The sequence below is a fragment of the Saccostrea cucullata genome, unplaced genomic scaffold, assembly GCF_032062105.1.
Source record: "Saccostrea cucullata isolate Sc308-1 unplaced genomic scaffold, CSIRO_AGI_Scuc_v1 ctg1555, whole genome shotgun sequence".
Lineage (NCBI taxonomy): Eukaryota > Metazoa > Mollusca > Bivalvia > Ostreida > Ostreidae > Saccostrea > Saccostrea cuccullata.
Genome location: NW_026939099.1, coordinates 47,991 through 68,831, shown reverse-complemented (window position 1 = coordinate 68,831; position 20,841 = coordinate 47,991). Strand labels below are relative to the sequence as shown.

Genomic DNA, 20,841 nt, shown 5'->3' with positions numbered 1-20,841 from the left:
CTTCAGTATCCGGACGATTCTTTATCAGTACGAAATTCTTTTATGTTATTTTGTCTTGTTTAACTGTTGATTCAGGTATCCGGACGCTTCACATATCCGGACAAATTAACTGGGAACCAAAGCGTCCGGATAAATGAGGCTCCACTGTATTTAAACAAATATTGGATATCCTATTTTTTATCAAATGAAAAAAAATGGTAACCAATAAACAGATTCATTTGTCACTACTCAATTTTTTTTTTTTTTACAAAATATCTTACAAAAATTTAAATGCAACACTTTATTCATAGAAACACTAACATTTAGACACATTCGCTAAAACTTACTTAGTCCAGGGATATTTGCACTGAACAATCATATAGTTATTAAATTAAATGAGCAAGAGTGTTAATTAAAAAAACCTTAAATCATGCTGAAAACAATATACCAGTCTGTGCTGAAATAAATGAGTAAGAAAAATATCAACTGATTCTTACAGAAAAAGTTGGAATCCTATAAACTTCTTGTTAGAAGCTAAAAGTGAGGAACAAATCTATGTGTGAATCCAGTACAACTACTAAGTTCTTGTTTCTATATGTATTAAAAAATTACCTTGAAATACTCAACATTGCTCAGATAATGAGAGATCTACTGGTCTATTCATAGATACAAGTAAACTAACATAGTACAATTCTCAGTTAACCTTGGACTTTCAGTAAGGCGTGGCATTCTTTGTGCTACGTAATTAGCGTCTGTCAAATTGCGAATATATTCTCATTGGTTAAGAAATTAATAATATCATATTGTTGTTGACAATGATGAGATGACTTAAGCCCCACCTCTTTTCCCTACCAAACATTGTTATTGGCTATTTGCTACTTGTTAACATTTGGCCGAATTTCTATCTCATGTATATTTCAACAGTAAAGTAAAGCTGTGTAAATTTCAGAAGCTAATTATGAAACGTCGAGAATGCCACGCCTTACGGAAAGTCCAAGAATAACTGAGAATTGTACTAATTAATCAAAAAAAGTGAAGTATTTCTATGACTTGTGTATAAAGTCGATTCTTTTTGTGGCTACCTTGTGTTTCTTCTGTTTGGCGTCCTCCACCAGTTTTCTGGTCCTCACCCACCGCCGCCGGCGACAGAGGTGGTACCGCTTCTCCACTGGACCGTAACCGCCCATTGTGGCCTCTACGCAGTACTCCCAGCCGTCTTCGTCGACCGCGCGGGACAGGTCAATCTGCCACACATCCTCCCACACCCACCCCGGGGGAAGCTCCACTGAGTCCTTAGGGGGCATCTCATCACCTTTCTACAATAATCAACACAAATTGTTTACAGACAATTTTATACAAACTAAGGGAAAATCAGAACATTTTATTTTTTATACCACTCAGATTTATAAGTATAAAGAAAAGCATTTTTTTTTAACTCAATAGCATATAAAATTATATACATTATAAACATCCAAGCATTTCATTTGCGAATTTCAATCTTGATTTTCATTCCCATTTTCCTTTTTTCTTTGTTTAGAGTCTTTATTCTGTGTAATCTGTTAACCTGTTTATCTTGACATACAATATGTCTCCCAGTGTATGTCAGATTAGACAGGTTTCCCTGTAGTTAACCAGAATGAAGTAAATATTTCATGACTGAATTGTGAGGAATGAACAACTTGATGAAAATACTTAGTAAAGAACTGACCACATCCGTCCACGGTCTGGTAGCTGGTCCCCAACTTGTAGCTGGTAGCCGTGACTGCATCTCGTAACATTCCTCCATGTAAGTCTTGTGTCCAGCGTCCTTGTCAAATAACATACTACAAAATAGATCCTATTTATCACAAACAACATACTGTAATTAAAAATAGGTCCTTCTTATTGCAACCATAAACTGTCAGGTTGAATATTAACAGGGCTCTACCTAATTACTTGTGTGTATACGTGACACACATGTGGACACAACTAACCTGAGTTCTGGACTGACGTACCAATCCCCCTCCCACTTCCACCCTGGGGGAGGATTGAACATCTCTCGGGGTAGCTTACACTGAAATATATCAATAAAATTTTTATATACCTGAAATAACAGCTTTTCATAGATTTTAAGAAATAACCCTTAGGCTTATGGCTGACAATATATTGGAAATGTATGATTACAATTGACATTAAACATATTTTAAGAGTCACCTTTCCCTGACTATCTGACCACTTTGGTCGTCCGAGGGGTCCCTTCTTTGTCCATCCCACAACTGGCAAGTTACACTCATTCTCATACTGTTAATTAAACCAAAAAAATCAAATACATATACAGACTTGATCAGAAGCATACAGGGAAATAACTGCATAAAGACCAAACAGAACTGATCAAACAAACTAAAAACTTGTTTACTTAAAAAGTTTCTTTGCATTGTAATATGTTTTTTATTTTAGCAAATATGTTTTTCACCTTTCTTCCTAGCCTTGATTTATATTTTATACTTGTATTGGATAAGTCTGTAACCACTTACAGTTTCAGCGAAGACGGCCTGTTCTCCTTCTGTCTGCATGTGATGCCAGGCGTCATCCTCGTTAGCCAGACCCAGCCAGATCTTCACTCGCACCATCGCAGGAACCTCACTTATCTTCTCCTTCTCTGCCTTCACGCCTGGATACTGAAAGTAGAAAATGAAAGTAGGTAATAAATAACATACCGACACAAAAAAAATTCCCTAGTATATACTCTGTACTTATGAGCTTATAACTACTCTATGTCACAAGAAAAAACAAGTTACATGTGACTTGTCTGAAAAGTTCTATTTCTGAGAGATTGTAAAATGAATGGACTGAAATGTTGCTAATAACACTTAATTTTTGATGAATATGTGCATGTTTTAAATATTGCTTGAGCTCAAAAATTCACTAATACACATAATAATCATGTTTTTTAAAATTTTTATTTTGATATGTACATATTTTAGGTACTAGGTACTTACTTTGAGTTGAATGGTCTGCAGTCGTCCACACTGTTTGCCGATATACTCGGGATTAGCTGACCACAAGACTTCGTGAGCCGGGATTCTGTAGTAAGCTAACCTCTTGTCTCCACTGATCATCCACACAACCACATCCGGCATACTGTTTTGGGGCTGTAAATATAAACAACAGTCGAGGGTTAAAAATAAAATCTAGCAATTAATAAAATTATCTAGAACAATGCAGACAAAAGGCATACTGTTCTGAGGCTGTATATAGATACCATTATCAAAATTGTCAAGAATAAGACTGACAATCATGTTTGAGAATACATCTATTACTGTTTGTATAGTTTCTAACAACTATGTACATGATCATCTAGTTATACATTATTGCCCTCACTTTTTTGGCCATATATCGGAGTATTTGTAGCTAGTTAGACATTATTGCCCTTAGCTCTTGGGCCATATATCGGAGTATTTATAGCTAGTTAGACATTATTGCCCTTACCTCTTTGGCCATATTTCAGAGTATTTATAGCTAGTTTTACATTATTTCCCTCACCTCTTTAGCCATATTTCGGAGTATTTGTAGGAAGTTCTCCACCTCTGCTATGGCTTCGTGGACATCTGTAGCGGACTGTTTAAGCTTGCCCACACTGTGTCCAATATTCTCCAGCTCAAACTGTCGGTATTCTCGAGTGAGCCTGTCCAACTCGTTACTGACATGTTTACCTGGCTTCGGCTCAGGTAGAGGTTTCCTTCATATAGAAATTTTACATCAATATTTTTTGGCATTTATAATGAAATACAATTATAAATCTTGAGTGATGTTTTAATACTAATCAAAGTTAAATGAGTTTTGCATTTATCAGAAGTTTCAAAAATTTAATGTACAATAATATAATGTAATGTTACATTTTTTCATCAGAAACAGACATTAAAGATGGTTGATCCAGTAAATATCTAAGTCAGCCAACGGTGACCATTATATTTATTCATAAGATTAAACTCTCCACTCACTTGCAATCCTGTTCCAGTTGGTCGAGCAGTGAGATCAGAAGCTGAGCTAACTCAGGCGTTGGGAGCTTGGCTTTGATCCCAATCTTAACCTGTTCTATGTTTGCTTCCTACAAAAGCAGGTAAATCATCAATTACAGGTCAACTATCAGTAATACTATTTTACAATTCTATAAATGGGCTCAAACCTTTTAATTTAGCTTCTACTATAATTTTGAGCCTTATCCCTTACTAGACTGTTTAATTTTGAGCCTGCTCCCTAACCAGAGTGTCTATAATATTGAGTCTTACGAGAGTGTCTATAATTTTGAGCCTGCTCCCTTACCACCAGAGTGTCTATAATTTTGAGCCCTTACAGAGTGTCTATAATTTTGAGTCCTAACCAAAGTGTCTATAATTTTGAGTCCTAACCAGAGTGTCTATAATTTTGAGTCTATCCAGAGTGTCTATAATTTTGAGTCTATCCAGAGTGTCTATAATTGTGAGTCTTACCAAAGTGTCTATATTATTGAGTCTAACCAGGGTGTCTATAATTTTGTGCCCTTACCAGAGTGTCTATAGTTTTAGCTCTACCAGAGTGTCTATAATTTTGAGCTTTTACGAGAGTGTCTATAATCTTGAGCTTTTACCAGAGTATCTATAATTTTGAGCCTTACCAAAGTGTCTATAATTTTAAGTCTTTATCAGAGTGTCTATAATTTTAAGTCATACCAGAGTGTCTATAACTTTAAGTCTTACCATAGTGTCTATAATTCTGAACAATAACCAGATTGTCTATAATTTTTCGTCTTACCAGAGTGTCTATAAGTTTGAGCCCTTACCAGTGTCTATATTTTTTAAGCCCTTACCAGAGTGTCTAGTCTATAATTTTGTGCCTTACCAGTGTTGTCAATAATTTGAGTCTTACCAAGGTGTCTATAATTTTGAGTCTAACCAGAGTGTCTATAATTTTGAGTCTTACGCGAGTGTCTATAATATTGAGTCTTACCAGGGTGTCTATAATTTTGTGCCTTACCAGAGTGTCTATAATATTGAGCTTTTACCAGAGTATCTATAATTTTTAGCCTTACCAGAGTGTCTATAATTTTGAGTCCTTACCAGAGTGTCTATAATTCTGAGTCCTTACCAGAGTGTCTATAATTTTGAGTCTTTACCAGAGTGTCTATAAATTTTAAGTCTTACCAGAGTGTCTATATTTTTTGAGCCCTTACCAGAGTGTCTATAATTTTGTGCCTTACCAGTGTCTATAATTTGAGTCTTACCAGAGTGTCTCTAACTGTGAGTCTTACCAGAGTGGCTATAAGTTTGAGCCCTATCCTTACCAGAGTGTCTACAATTTTGAACCCTTACCAAAGTGTCCATATATTTTGCAGTCCTTTCCAGAGTGTTTATAATTTTGAGTCTTTCCAGAGTGTCTATAATTTTGAGCCTTACCAGAGTGTCTATAATTTTGAGTCTTAGCAGAGTGTCTTGAATTTTGAGTCCTCACCAGAGTGTCTATAATTTTAAGTCTTACCAGAGTGTCTATAATTTTAAGTCTTACCAGAGTGTCTATAATTTTAAGTCTTACCAAAGTGTCCATATATTTTGCAGTCCTTTCCAGAGTGTTTATAATTTTAAGTCTTACCAGAGTGTCTATAATTTTTAGCATTGCCAGTCTCTATATTTTTAAGCCCTTACCAGAGTATCTTTAATTTTTAGTCCTAACCAGAGTGTCTGTAATTTTGAGCCTTACCAGAGTGTCTATAATTTTGAGTCTTACCAGAGTGTCTATAATTTTGAGTCCTTACCAGAGTGTCTATAATTTTAAGTCTTACAAGAGTGTCTATAATTTTGAGTCCTTACCAGAGTGTCTATAATTTTGAGTCTTACCAGAGTGTCTATAATTTTGAGTCCTTACCAAAGTGTCTATAATTTTGAGCCCTTACCAGAGTGTCTATAATTTTGAGTCCTTACCAAAGTGTCTATAATTTTGAGCCCTTACCAGAGTGTCTATAATTTTGAGTCCTTACCAGAGTGTCCATAATTTTGAGTTCTTATCAGAGTGTCTATAATTTTGAGCCTTTACCAGTGTCTATAATTTTGAGCCATTACCAGTGTCTATAATTTTTTGTGCCTTACCAGAGTGTCTATAATTTTGTGCCTTACCAGTGTCTATAATTTTGAGCCCTTACCAGAGTGTCTATGATTTTGAGTCTTACCAGAGTGTCTATGATTTTGAGCATTAGGTTGAGCCCCTCCAGCCTGAAGCTGATATCCTCCCAGGATGATTCCACGACAATACAAGGCTTGGTCCCGGCCCAGGGCAGGAAGTAGTAATGACAGCCGTCGAACACCGCGTTTGTCGGCTGAGTCGTGGAAGCACAAGGAGCCGTGTTCTCGTCCAGTTTGTTTCCATAGTTACCTGAGTAAATTGAGTAGAAATATAATTTTCCAATCATACTTCATGGTATAAATGTTCCTTAAAATCTTTATAATAAATTAGTTATCCTAAATAAGTAAAAAAGGTAATTTAAATCTGTTCAAGCAACAAGGTATTTCAATTCTATTATAATCATGTCTATTGTAAAATATAAATGTCATAAATGCAGTGTGTGAATACACATAGCATTCTACATAAATACTCAAAGTGTGAACATTACTCACAAATGCTGTGAACACTACTCACCAATGCTGATTTCAAACTCCACAGGAGCATCAATAGCACTGACCATGGTGGCGTTGAGGAAGGCAGCATGGAGCTTGTACTTCCTACGCCGCATGAATTTCTGGAAAGAAGCATGAGTTATATTATATTATCCTTCACCAAAGCTAACAATTTATTCTGGTACATCATGAAAATCAAGGCTGTCTAGATACACAAAAAACTAGTATCTCATTTTCAAGTAGGCATTTAGTCTATTTAACTCAAATGTAAACTCATAGAAAGAAAGAAAAGATAGAATCAATGATCTTAAACACCATAGTTAAGTCAAAGTGAGATGGAAGTTATCTACGGTTTACTACTATTTTTTTCAATGAATTTTTACATTAAAAATTTACTCCTTGGATACATCAGTCTTTTTATTAAAGTCTCATCCGGTTCAAGATAAGAAGGATTGACTGTGATGCATACATTTCCAGGTATTCTACTGAGCTTACCTGGACTCTCAACAGGTCATCATTGTTAATATCCTCTACAGGTATCTCATCTTACCTGGACCCCTCTACAGGTATCTTATCTTACCTGGACCCTCAACAGATCATCATTGTTAATATCCTCTACAGGTATCTTATCTTACCTGGACCCTCAACAGATCATCATTGTTAATATCCTCTACAGGTATCTTATCTTACCTTGACCCTCAACAGATCATCATTGTTAATATCCTCTACAGGTATCTCATCTTACCTGGACCCCTCTACAGGTATCTTATCTTACCTGGACCCTCAACAGATCATCATTGTTAATATCCTCTACAGGTATCTCATCTTACCTGGACCCTCAACAGATCATCATTGTTAATATCCTCTACAGGTATCTTATCTTACCTGGACCCTCAACAGATCATCATTGTTAATATCCTCTACAGGTATCTTATCTTACCTGGACCCTCAACAGATCATCATTGTTAATATCCTCCACAGGTATCTCATCTTACCTGGACCCTCAACAGATCATCATTGTTAATATCCTCTACAGGTATCTTATCTTACCTGGACCCTCAACAGATCATCATTGTTAATATCCTCCACAGGTATCTCATCTTACCTGGACCCTCAACAGATCATCATTGTTAATATCCTCTACAGGTATCTTATCTTACCTGGACCCCTCTACAGGTATCTTATCTTACCTAAACCCTCTACAGATCATCATTGTTAATATCCTCCACAGGTATCTTATCTTACCTGGACCCTCAACAGATCATCATTGTTAATATCCTCCACAGGTATCTTATCTTACCTAGACCCTCAACAGATCATCATTATTAATATCCTCCACAGGTATCTTATCTTACCTGGACCCTCAACAGATCATCATTGTTAATATCCTCCACAGGTATCTTATCTTACCTGGACCCTCAACAGATCATCATTGTTAATATCCTCTACAGGTATCTCATCTTACCTGGACCCTCAACAGATCATCATTGTTAATATCCTCCACAGGTATCTTATCTTACCTGGACCCTCAACAGATCATCATTGTTAATATCCTCTACAGGTATCTCATCTTACCTGGACCCCTCTACAGGTATCTTATCTTACCTGGACCCTCAACAGATCATCATTGTTAATATCCTCCACAGGTATCTTATCTTACCTGGACCCCTCTACAGGTATCTTATCTTACCTGGACCCTCAACAGATCATCATTGTTAATATCCTCCACAGGTATCTTATCTTACCTGGACCCCTCTACAGGTATCTTATCTTACCTGGACCCTCAACAGATCATCATTGTTAATATCCTCCACAGGTATCTTATCTTACCTGGACCCTCAACAGATCATCATTGTTAATATCCTCTACAGGTATCTCATCTTACCTGGACCCTCAACAGATCATCATTGTTAATATCCTCCACAGGTATCTTATCTTACCTGGACCCTCAACAGATTATCATTGTTAATATCCTCTACAGGTATCTCATCTTACCTGGACCCTCAGCAGGTCATCATTGTTAATATCCTCTACAGGTATCTCAGGTAGCTCCCCCAGGAGAGTCTGAATCTCAACCAACGCCCTCCCTCTGTAGGCCACGCCTTCTCCCTGTCAATCAAATCAATCAGCCAATCAAAATCAACTACAACCCCTGTCAATCAAATCAATCAGCCAATCAAAATCAACTACAATCATTATAGTTTTCACAGGACCTGTCTTAACAAATACAATATAGAAGATAATGCTTAGTTCCATTGGAAACAATCAAAATTCTTGCAGAGTTGCAGATTAAACTTTACCATCTTTATTTACATTGAGTAATCCCCTCCCCCATAATACATTTCAGTTGAGCTATGGTTTAACTACAGATATAATGTGATAATAAATCTTTACCTTTCCCAAATTAAGGTCATCATATTCATCAGGTAAATCAGAATATTCACGGGTGGATCCATAAAAATTCACAAAGCTGGGGCCAAAGGTGGGTAGAAAGCCTAAAATCACATCAAAAGCATGAATGAAACATCCAAGACCGCTGCTTAGTATGAAGAATTTATTTTCAATATTATTAACTTTGAAAATTAAATATTTTCATGAAATAAAGGTTTAAATTTATTACTAGAAATGTTTATTTTAATACTTTTTTATTTCATTATTTTTAAATTAGAGTCAAATGCTAAATTTAAAAATGTGAAGCAATTTCAATAATTCTATATCAAATATACAAGTCATGAATTAATATCTGTATGATAAATGTATTTAGTTCCCAGCCAACAAAACCAAAATACTTAAACATTTACATTCACCAACAAATGAAAGTTAATATTTTATAGTGAGTAACAGCATCACTTCTATGATACACATGCAGACAACAGCAAGGAATTGCAGGCAACTTGTCCATGCTCTAGAAGTTAGGGAGGTGTTATTATATGAGATAATGGCATACATAGGGAATAGTTATTATTTGAGGTCGGATATAAAGATAAATATCACAAATCTGTCAAACATTAAATTACAAAACAATTCAACGTATAAGCTTGTATGAATTCAATCATTCTATTTTGACAAATCACAAAAAACAGTCACTGAAATCCAAACACTTTCCAATGTTATAAGCATTGTTTTTATGTCAATATTACAGTAAGCAATAATGGGAATATTAGTTACTATCAAACTGGGCTGGAAGAGTATAATAAAGTAATTATTAGTCTACTTAAACTAAAAGATTCTGAATACTTGTACATGGTAAAATGAATGGGTAGGAATACAAAAAAATAATTTAAAAAATATATATATATTATGATACAATATGACCCCATTCAAGTATAATCAACTGACTATTCACAAATTAGGCATTACTGCTAAATTTTCAAATTCCAAAAATAACATAATTTTCCCCCTTAATGAACAGTTATTTTTAACATTCAAAATTTACAGAAACTATATAAATTTTGTTCACCAAGTTCTGCAGTTAAAAAATCTAGGACAGATAGTATCTCAGCAACCCACACAAAAAAAAAACAAAACATATGCACACCTCTAATTAGGGAAAATCCAAAAATGTGCACCCCCTCTAATCAAGGTGAAATACCTAATATGTACACACCTCTAATAAGGGTGAAATGCCTAAAATGTGCTCCCCTCTAACTGGAGAGAAATGCATAATTTGTGTAATAAAACAAAGATATATTTCAATCAAAAAAATTCTGGTAAATAATCAATTACCATCTTCTGGACCTTAACAGCCAGGGAAGGGAGAGAATAAAAACCTCATTATTAAAAATAGAAATGGTGATTAAAATTTCATATAAAATTCATGTTTCATTTTTACCAGGCCCTTGAAGGCAAAAATAAATTGAAATAAAGATATAAGTCGAAATTTACATATTCTACTAATCAAATCAATTATTATATATTATATAAAATAAAATGATAGAAAATGTGTATATAAGAGAAAATCATTTTGTTAAATTGAAAGAATTGAAATAAGATAGAATGTGCATGAGAGAATTAAGATATCAGATTTGATGAGTAGTATTGAAGGATGTAAATAAAAGAACAAAAGGACTAAGGGCCTCAATGGTCACCTGAGTGTCATTTGGGGGTGGGTAACTATTTTATGTTAACTGGGTATGTCAGACTCTATACATTTATTCTCCCTTACTATATACAAGTTGAGGCTTGGTGGGGAAAACTTTAAACATTTTACATGCTTTTAACTACATGGTGATGCTGCACAGATGTACACATGTAGCCATGTTAAAAATAATTTTTTTTTTGTTCATCATATATTTTTTATAGAATTTGTTTTAACTATGAGGCCTATCCCTGCCCCCTAGGACCACTATTTAACAGAATAAACAAGCAAATTCAAAGAATTGTGGTCCCCCGCTTTCGGTGTCTTTGTGGGTGAGATGTTATTTTTATGACATATTGTGTGTAATATGAACATCCTATCATATGTCATTTATTTAGAAAGTAACTCTGAAGTTGATTTTTTTGAAGGATGAAAACCCTAATCCTGACCGTTAAAAAGTTATGGCCAAAGTAAAAAGTTTTTTAAAAGTAGGTCAACTCCAAGGTCAAGATCAAAGGGTCAAAGTTGTTGATATCCAATGAAAAGTTTTCTCACAAGGATTACGTATGTGAAGTATGAAAGCCCTAGCCCTTACTGTTTAAAATTTATGGTCAAGGTGAAAGTTTTTTCATAAATACATAAATCTTTAAGGTCAAGGTCAAAAGGTCAAAGTTGTTGATATCCAATGAAGGGACTTGCCACAAAGAATACATATGTAAAATATAAAAGTCCTAGTATCAACCGTTCAAAAGTTGTGACCAAAGTTTAAGTATTTTTAAAAAGTATTTAAAACTCCAAGGTCAAGGTCAAAGGGTAAAAGTTATTGGTATCCAATGAAAGGTCTTCTCAAAAGGATCACATATGTGAAGTACAAAAGCCCTAGTCCTCACCGTTCAAAAGTTATGGTCAAGGTAAAAGTTTTTTCATAAGTACGTAAATCTCCAAGGTCAAGGTCAAATGTCAAGGTTGTTGGCATCCAATGAAATGTCTTACCACAAGGAATACATATGTGAAATATAAAAGTCCTAGTATCTACTGTTTAAAAGTTGTAACCAAGGTTAAAGTTTTTAAAATGTAATTAAAACTCCAAAGTCAAGGTCAAAGGGCAAAAGTTATTGGTATCCAATAAAAGGTCTTCTCACAAGGATTATATATGTGAAGTACGAAAGCCTTCGTCCTCACCGTTCAAAAGTTATGGTCAAGGTTAAAGTTTTTTCATAAGTACGTAAATCTCCAAAATCAAGGTCAAAAGGTCAAGGTTGTTGTTATCCAATGAAAGGTTTTGCCACAAACAATACATATGTGAAATATGAAAGTCCTAGTACCTACTATTCAAAAGTTATGGCCAAAGTAAAAGTTTGGAATTTTTGTGAAAAAGTCGGTCAAACTCCAAGGTCAAGGTCAAAAGGTCAAATTTGGTGGTACCCAAATAAAGGTCTTGTCACAAGGAATACACTTGTGAAATATGAAAGTCATAGCTCCACTAAATCAAAAGTTATGGGCAAGGTTAAAGTTTTTGTGACGGACAGACTGACAGACTGACAGACAGACGGAGAGACAGACAGACGAATGAGATTTAATGTCCCCTCGCTTTCGCGAAAGCGGGGGACAAAAATTATTAAAATCAACTGGCAGATTATTTAACAAATTCGCTTTAATAAGCTATGACCTTTACATGATTTATCTTTCTCAATAGAATATGACATTGACCTTTTAAATATGACCTTCATATTTTTAGGTGATGGACAACAAAATTCTAAAATTTCAAACCCATTAAATTCAATAGTTGGGGAAAAGTACTTAAACAAATAAGCCCCTTCTATCCTAATCCAAGCCCTTCTGAGACATACATAATTTCACAAAAAAGAAAATATTCAGTGGATGTTAATATATAACAGTTACTGTATGTGCTACCACACACAAGGAAAATGTTGGGTTATCCATAGAAGTTGAGACCATAATATGTAGTGGGTTCCAGCTTATCTATTGAATTCATGTGTTTCTAAGTTTTAAAAAATCTAAGAATTTTCCTCCAAGTGTGTGAAAATTACATAGACCTCTACCGATAAATGTAAAATAAACAATAAACATATTAGATAAAAGTGTCTTATTAACTTAAATGTTAATTGAGAAATTAAAACTGATCAAATTTTTCTGTTAAGAATTCTAGTATTTACTGATATTTTTCCAGTGGAACCCACTATATTATATGATGTTAGTAAAATTAAGTGTCTGTTAACTATTGGCTATAGGCTAACAGCTAGGTGCAGTCATTAATTGTGATTAAAAGTTACAAAGAGTGGGAAAATAAAATAAATAATATTATTATTTTCATTCATTTAGTTGATTGTTTACACAGCAAAAAAAAATTTCAGTCAGATAAACCATTTACACAGTTATGTTTGGCTTTCAGTTCAATCAATGAGTCCCTTTTTAATTGGAATAATTTTTAATTAATAACACCCCCCCTTCCAAAAAGCGTCACTAATAAGGCATATTTTAAGTAAAACGCTCTACATAAAGCTCTTAATGTAATAACACCAATGACCACTAGCTCGGCTTTCTGACTGAAAGGTTATAAAACTAAAAAGGAGAAGATTCCCGACAAAAATAAATACCGCTGCCGCCCGATGAAGAAGAGATAAGGGAGGTAAATAGAAATTCAGTTCCAATGGTGTCGTCTTCGCTAATTCTATCCCTAAGTCACAGATAAAACAGTATAAATCACAGTGCTTAAAATACGAAAATAAAAATAGAGTGCCACTACACTCAAAATCACACGGACACTCAGCTACAAAGTATAAGACACTGGAATTATTAGCATAAAGACTAACAGTGCCACTGTAGTGAGCTACACTCATCAAAAGTGAGTATTTACTGGGACGTCTGATTATGCTAATGTGTCATGTGACCATTTCTCTGCAATGTCCCACAGTTTGGGAAGCTACAAGGTGAAGGAAAAAAATAATATCAAAAAGAGAAGAGTTTGAAGCCAAGGGAGATAATCACCGAGATCTCCGCTGGAGCACATCAAGGATAGCGGGATGTAGTGTGTCCCCACGACGTCGTCAACGCTCAGTCGATCCCTGGAGGCAGCCACAAGGAAAAAATAATCAACATTAGACGCAAACATTAGACGTTAACATTAGATGTCAACATTAGATGCAAACATTAGCACTCAATTACCTAGCACATTAAATCTTTACACACATATCATTACCATATCTGCCCTTTTTGTGAATTTTTTAGGGCAAATATTGTATACTGAGCAATATTATATCTTCCTGGAAAAGAAAACATTATAATTAGTATTATTTTTTAGAGATACAGTGATACCTGCCTCCACTCACCCTGAGTAATATGTGACTACATGGATATACATGTATTGATGATATACTGTTACTGACCACAACCTCTGGTTATGCTACAAGGTTGTGTACAAGTCTGATAATAATAGCTGACTAGCTGCCACAATAAAAAGCTTAACACAAACATGTTCATTTTCATAGGAACAGTTTTCAGTTTTTTACTCTCTTTCTGAAAATTTCTTCATAACTCGCATCAAGAAATATTTTAAAATTTGCCAAAAAAGATCAATTAAAAACAAAATAACCATAATTGCAAATGAATTTGAGAGATTTCAAGAGTATTCTACAGGAATTTTTGAAATAATTAAAGTCATGTCCCAATTACAAACACGTTTGTGTTGGGCTGTTAGCAGAGCGTTAAGCTGGTACTATGTGTGGGAGGGGAACCAACCATCCTGGCCTTCAGCGGAGGAAGAAATCATAGGAATCGACACGGCAGACGAGGAAATGGTGTCGTCTTCATTAATCCTGTCCCTGTACGCGAGATAAAATAAAAAGCCATGCCATCAAGACAACATGCACGAATTGTAAACAAACACAGATGATCAACGTAACAAAGGAAATGTATAACAATGCTCTCATTGGACAGGCTCAGTAAGGCTGTAAAAGTATTTCTGATGAATTGTTCCACTATATGACCTGAAGAATAGTCAGAAGCTGTCATACATGTTAACTCTACCGATTTAGGCGGGAGTCTACCGCTTTTTCACTCCATCTCCCGCCTACAGATTTGATTCAGAAATCTACCGCTTTTCTACAAAAGTTGCGTCTAAAGTATTTTTGGTTTGCTTGGGTATCCATTATTGAAGCCACTCTCATAAAATCTCGTTAGATATCGCGTGATTTAACTCGGAAGCATACAAACGGTTTTTTAGTACCGATGTGTACATAGATTTCAAGCACGAATTTGACAACGACAACAGCACAAGATTACCAGTGATTACATTGGTTACGATAAATTTAGTCAACATCACTGCCATGAAAAAGGAGACACAACTTTTAAGAATTAGATGAAAATGTTTGACATCATCTATAAAAGCACAGGAGCTCACAATTTTATCAATAAAGTCGATAGAAATCACTCGATTGACCAAGCCATGTGGCAGATCTCTACTTTCATTTTCGATCATCGCGGGAAATCTGATTTATATAACGAAAGATAGGAACTTGTTTTAGATCTAGTTAAAAGCATGTCATCATTTGTTTTGTTTAACAATTGAATGAACATTCAGAATTATTGCTTCTAGGTTATATCAGCAAATATCACTCTTCAAAAGGCTAAGTTAAACAGCCAATCCAAGCAAAATGATGAGCATGAAAAACTATTTGAATTTGTACAATTTATGTCAAACTTAAGGGGTTTCTGTCTTCTTCTTAAACTTTGCAGTTGATATTTAAGATTAATTATTGTAGGTTTCATTTAAGGCTACATCCATGCATATTACATGAAAAATATTGAAAATTCAAGCGTAAAACAACGCGCGCGCAATGCTACCGCTTTTGAGGTCTGAATCTCCCTATTTTTCATCACAGTAGGTTAACATGTATGCAAGCTGTACTTGCTTTTTTTGGAGAAGGGTCCGAGTTTTTCAACCAATGCTTAGTCTTAAACAATAAAATGCTTTCTTTGTTTGTTATTACTGGAATCAACGGGAGCAGCTGTTGCAGAAAAAATACATAACCCGCGTAAGCGAGTTATGTAAAAAAATTTTCTGCAATAGCTGCGACCGTTAATTCCAGTAATAACAAACAAAGAAAGACATTTTATTGTTTATATTTATATCTGTTTAAATAATCATTTAAAGAAGGATTAAAAAGTTTAATTATTGTATTAATGATGCAAACATCTTTATACGTTTCATTGATGGAACAGCCACTGATCAAGAAATCTGTACAGGTGACATGCCTATACCGTAGTTCATGCAGTGATTAACGCAATAGGTTTTCTTAAGAAATAAAGGAGAAAAAAATATTCAGTGGATGTAAATATATAATAATGACCTACATTTAATAGAAAATGTTACTTAGCCTTTACACTAAAATCATTATAAGTGTAACATGTAAAATTGATATCAACAGCATTATAAAAGTTATTATCATTTTAACAATGCTGATGAAACGAAATTGCATACTTGCAGTGAAATTAGCTTATAATCCCATAATTTTAGCCCAATGAAGGTTGAATAAACAGAACAATGAAGGTTGAATATGTAAATGTCTAATTGTTGCATTCATGAAAAAACTTTCTTTTCAACCACTTTGTTAATAAGAATAAAGGGAAGGGGACTTAAATTCTAATGGATAATCTAAAAAAAAAAGAAAATAATTTTATGAAATCAAGACTAAAAATCATGCTTTCTAAGCTAGAGACTTCTACATTTTCAAGCAGCTACAATATGTAACTCAACATTGACATCATTTCATCATTTAAGCTTGATAGTCCATTGTTCGACCTCTGCAATCTTCAAATCAGTATTTTTTACAAACAATGCAGCCATTATGAATTGAAATAAAAGTGTAACATTTCAACCAACAACAAATTGCCAACAACACATGGAAACATAGCATCAACATCACATGAAAAACATTAACAAATCCAATGAATGATAAAATCAACTGGTGTTGTCCAAGAATAATACCTCCCAAAGGGCTACATTAAAATATGGACAATGTTACCATGTATACTTTGCCTATCACTAACTGTCCTGGAGATAGCAGTTTCGTTAAGGTATTGTAAGTTTGTTGTCAGTCCCCATGATCCAATATGTGTTTTGTATATAGTAAACTGTAACTGTAAAATTGTTTGAGTTTTATATAAATTCAGACAAAAAATTCTACAGATACTCGAAATGTTGGTGTACATTGTATTCATTTGTGGTAAGTTGGGGATGAACTTATTCCTACCTTTGTCACTAATCAAAGTGAGTACTACTTGAGATAAAACTAGGACAAGCCTTAATGCTGACCTGAGGATGAGCCACTCAAGTGTAAAATGTAGGTCAATGCAAAAAAGCATACATAAAATTAATAATTTCAAGAAGCACCATATGTACTACTCTGATCTGAATAATCTTTGATTTGTTGATACACAGCACAGAAGGGCAATAACCTAAGCCTTGTATTTCACCAGAATCACTGGACCATAAAATGTAGGCCAGATGTAGCATATGGAACATGCATCATACAGATGTTCCAAATTTAAAATCCTTCAGACAAAAAAAGCGATCTGATCTTTTAACTCATATTCTGATCTGCAGGCAGACATGTTGATTCCAGTATAGATATTGTATATCTTCACAGTAGGAGGAAAAAATAAAATAACCACAACAATTTCAAAGTTTTCAACATAATCAAGTGTTATTAAGTAAATAAACTTACCAGTCCCTGATAATGAATTTAAGACGTTCACACATCGAAGGAAACTGAATCCCAATTTTTAGCACTTGATTCCAGTCAGGATGATCATTGTTGTACATGATTTTAGATTGCACCTGTAGTAAAGAAATCTTGTTAAGTTACTGCAGAATATGATTTTAGATTGCACCTGTAGTAAAGAAATCTTGTTAAGTTACTGCAGAATATGATTTTAGATTGCTCCTGTAATAAAGAAATCTTGTGAAGTTACTGCAGAATATGATTTTAGATTGATCCTGTAGTAAAAACAATCCCGTTTATAAGTTACTGCAGTTTATGATTTTAGATTGCACCTATAGTAAATCATTGCAGGACAGATTTTATATTGCACCTGTAGTACAAATATGATGTGTGATGTAAGTAACTTCGATACACGATTTTAGATTGCACCTGTAAACAAATTACTAAAAGTAACTGCAGTAATTAAAGATTGTTACTAGATAATCTTAAAAGGCTTCGCTACAATTCTTTATAATTTCACTTCTGTAAAACAATCTTGCCTCTTTTCCTGCAAAGCTGAAGACAAAGTAAGGATCCACAAGTTCTTTTTGTTCTTCTCCAATTCCAAACACCTTCTTCACTCCTTGCATAAAGGCCGAGTCCACTGTTAAGAACAAGATCATCCATATATCATTACAACACCATGTTACCCAGATTTAGATCTATTTAAGATCAGGAGCATTCAAGTGATATTAATAATAGAACATTTATCCAGTTAGGAATTAAAGTTCTATATCTGATATATTAACATTTCATGTGTAAGAAAAAATACCATTATTCTGTCTTATAATAGTATAAATTTATATAAAATTGATTCAATTTTCTATATATTATTCTTCTACTTAAATGACAATAAGTAACGATCATAGCTCAATTGGAACTATCATGATTTTGCTATACTATTTAAAACATAATTTTCATTTCGTAATTCAATATATTAACGTCAGCTTACTCCTTGGGATATCCTCTGCGCGGTAAAGTTTAAGGATGAAGGTCGCGGGCCGCAACTGGACGCCAGCTGGACGGAGTAAGTTACTGAAATAAACACAGATACAAGGCTAATATCAATGAACACAGGGGATCATAACTCATTATGATTTCAATCATAACCAGTGTTCGAAATTAGCGTCGGCCCGTCGGTCCTGCGCCGACATACAAACGGAAGGACTCATGTATAGTATGACTAAATGGGTCCTTGAAATGATTTTGGGCCGATGATGATTTGCCAAGAAAGAAGGCCTAAAAATCTGTTTCTATTCTATAACCCGACTGACACATTCAAATTGCTACCATATCTGTGCCGGTGCTTTCAAACAGCTGATGCAATTTTTAAAAAGAAAGTAAATTGTAGCTTTAGTTGAAATATAAATATGTCATCCTAGTCAACCTTCACTTAAATATGAAGAGGAATAATCATTTTTATATCATCTACCATTTCCTCCCCCCATTTGTTTAGCTTTGTTTTCTATCGCAAGACAGCCATGTTGGGTGTCTACTGTAAATATCCCACCTGTTTACTTCAGTCCTGCGATGTTTGGCCCTATTTATTTAGGTATTTAGGGAAAGTGAAAATTAATGTTTTAAATAGAAACTATATTATGCTTCAATATGTGAGATCATACATTAGACAAACAAACCTACAGACAGACCCTGTTTTTTTTTTTTTGAATGTTACAGGAAACAAAATGTATGTTTACAGTAATATTAAAATATTTTTTGTATTTTTTTTTTTGATTAAATAACATGATTTTTTATTGGTAAAGAATTGATAAACTTATCAAGATTGTCAATTAAAGTTTATTTATCCAAAATATTTGATGGTATTATTTTTGGGCCTATGCTGCCTTGGAAGGACTTGTGTAGACCCTTTATCAGTGGGTCCTTTGGACCCACAGAAAAAAATTCCGAATTTCGAACACTGATCATAACTCATCGAAAAACCTCGAAGAAGTGGAGATCAGAACTTCAAAGTACTGTAAACCAACTTTTATTCGCGTGCGAGAAATTTTCGCGAAGTTCGCGAGAGACTCGTCATCGCGAATATTTCTCGCCGCGAACCGGTCCTTATAGTATATTTGTCTATTAAAAACAGATGCAAAAAGGCTTGATCGCGAAAATTAATCGTTGCGAACTAGTTTCTCCCTGGTAAATCGCGAAATAAAGTCGTCGCGAATAAAAGTTGGTTTACAGTAACTGAAAGTACTAACTTTGCAAAGCACAACCCCCTTTTTTATCTTTTCTTTTTTTTACAAATTGAAAGTGAATCAAGGTACACTTGGAATAAGATTTTTACAAGATAATGGACAAAAAATGTTCATCAATATTTTAAAAAACAAAACAAATCAGTTATGGCAGGAAACGTGGCATTTAGTGAGAGCCAATGTTACCTTTCAATGTCATCTGTTTCTTCTCCAGCCACCGCTTTAAAGCTCTGAAAAATAATCAGAATGTAAAAAACATTGAGATCCAAAGTATTATAGTACTAGGGAGAATAGAAATAATTCTGTACTACTGTTTGCAGTACTCTATCTAAAAAACAAGAGGCCCATGGGCCACATCGCTCACCTGAGCATTGTGGCTAGGAAAAAGTAGTAATTGATTTACTATTGAAAAGTTTGAATCCAAAAGTTTGGCCCCGCTCTACCCCCGGGGGTCATGATTTGAACAAACTTGAATCTACACTACCTGAGGATGCTTCCATATAAATATGAGCAATTCTGGCTTTGCTGTTCTTGAGAAGAAGATTTTTAAAGAATTTTCCTATATATTTCTATATAAAACTTTGGTCGGCCATTGTGGCCCCGCCCTACCCCCGGGGGTCATGATTTGAACAAACTTAATTCTACATTACCTGGGGTTGCTTCCATATAAATATGAGCAATTATGGCTCTGCTGTTCTTGAGAAGAAGATTTTTAAAGAATTCTCCTATATATTTCTATGTAAAACTTTGGTCGGCCATTGTGGCCCCGCCCTACCCCCAGGGGTCATGATTTGAACAAATTTGAATCTACACTACCTGAGGATGCTTCCATATAAATATGAGAAATTATGACTTTGCTGTTTTTGAGAAGAAGATTTTTAAAGAATTTTCCTATATATTTCTATGTAAACTTTGGTCGGCCATTGTGGCCCCGCCCTACCCCCGGGGGTCATGATTTTAACAAACTTGAATCTACACTACCTGGGGATGCTTCCATATAAATATGAGCAATCATGGCTTTGCTGTTCTTGAGAAGAAGATTTTTAAAGAATTTTCCTATATATTTCTATGTAAAACTTTGGTCGGCCATTGTGGCCCCGCCCTACCCCCGGGGGTCATGATTTGAACAAACTTGAATCTACACTACCTGGGGATGCTTCCACATAAATATGAGCAAT

General features: G+C 34.6%; 1 protein-coding gene across 1 annotated transcript in view; it reads right to left on the bottom strand.

Annotated features, from left to right (window-relative positions):
* The window catches only part of LOC134252228 (dysferlin-like), a 63,846-nt gene that overhangs the window by 19,871 nt on the left and 23,134 nt on the right, over positions 1-20,841 (bottom strand). Inside the window, exons 10-26 of the mRNA XM_062734649.1 lie at positions 19,850-19,893; positions 18,415-18,497; positions 17,963-18,066; positions 17,427-17,539; positions 13,287-13,378; positions 8,997-9,097; positions 8,598-8,711; positions 6,625-6,724; positions 6,158-6,360; positions 3,960-4,066; positions 3,502-3,697; positions 2,958-3,110; positions 2,493-2,636; positions 2,173-2,259; positions 1,953-2,032; positions 1,688-1,802; positions 1,062-1,295 (exon numbers count right to left, since the gene is read on the bottom strand). Coding sequence (XP_062590633.1) covers positions 1,062-1,295; positions 1,688-1,802; positions 1,953-2,032; positions 2,173-2,259; positions 2,493-2,636; positions 2,958-3,110; positions 3,502-3,697; positions 3,960-4,066; positions 6,158-6,360; positions 6,625-6,724; positions 8,598-8,711; positions 8,997-9,097; positions 13,287-13,378; positions 17,427-17,539; positions 17,963-18,066; positions 18,415-18,497; positions 19,850-19,893 — 2,070 coding nt within the window. The remainder of the gene's footprint in view (positions 1-1,061; positions 1,296-1,687; positions 1,803-1,952; positions 2,033-2,172; positions 2,260-2,492; positions 2,637-2,957; positions 3,111-3,501; positions 3,698-3,959; positions 4,067-6,157; positions 6,361-6,624; positions 6,725-8,597; positions 8,712-8,996; positions 9,098-13,286; positions 13,379-17,426; positions 17,540-17,962; positions 18,067-18,414; positions 18,498-19,849; positions 19,894-20,841) is intronic.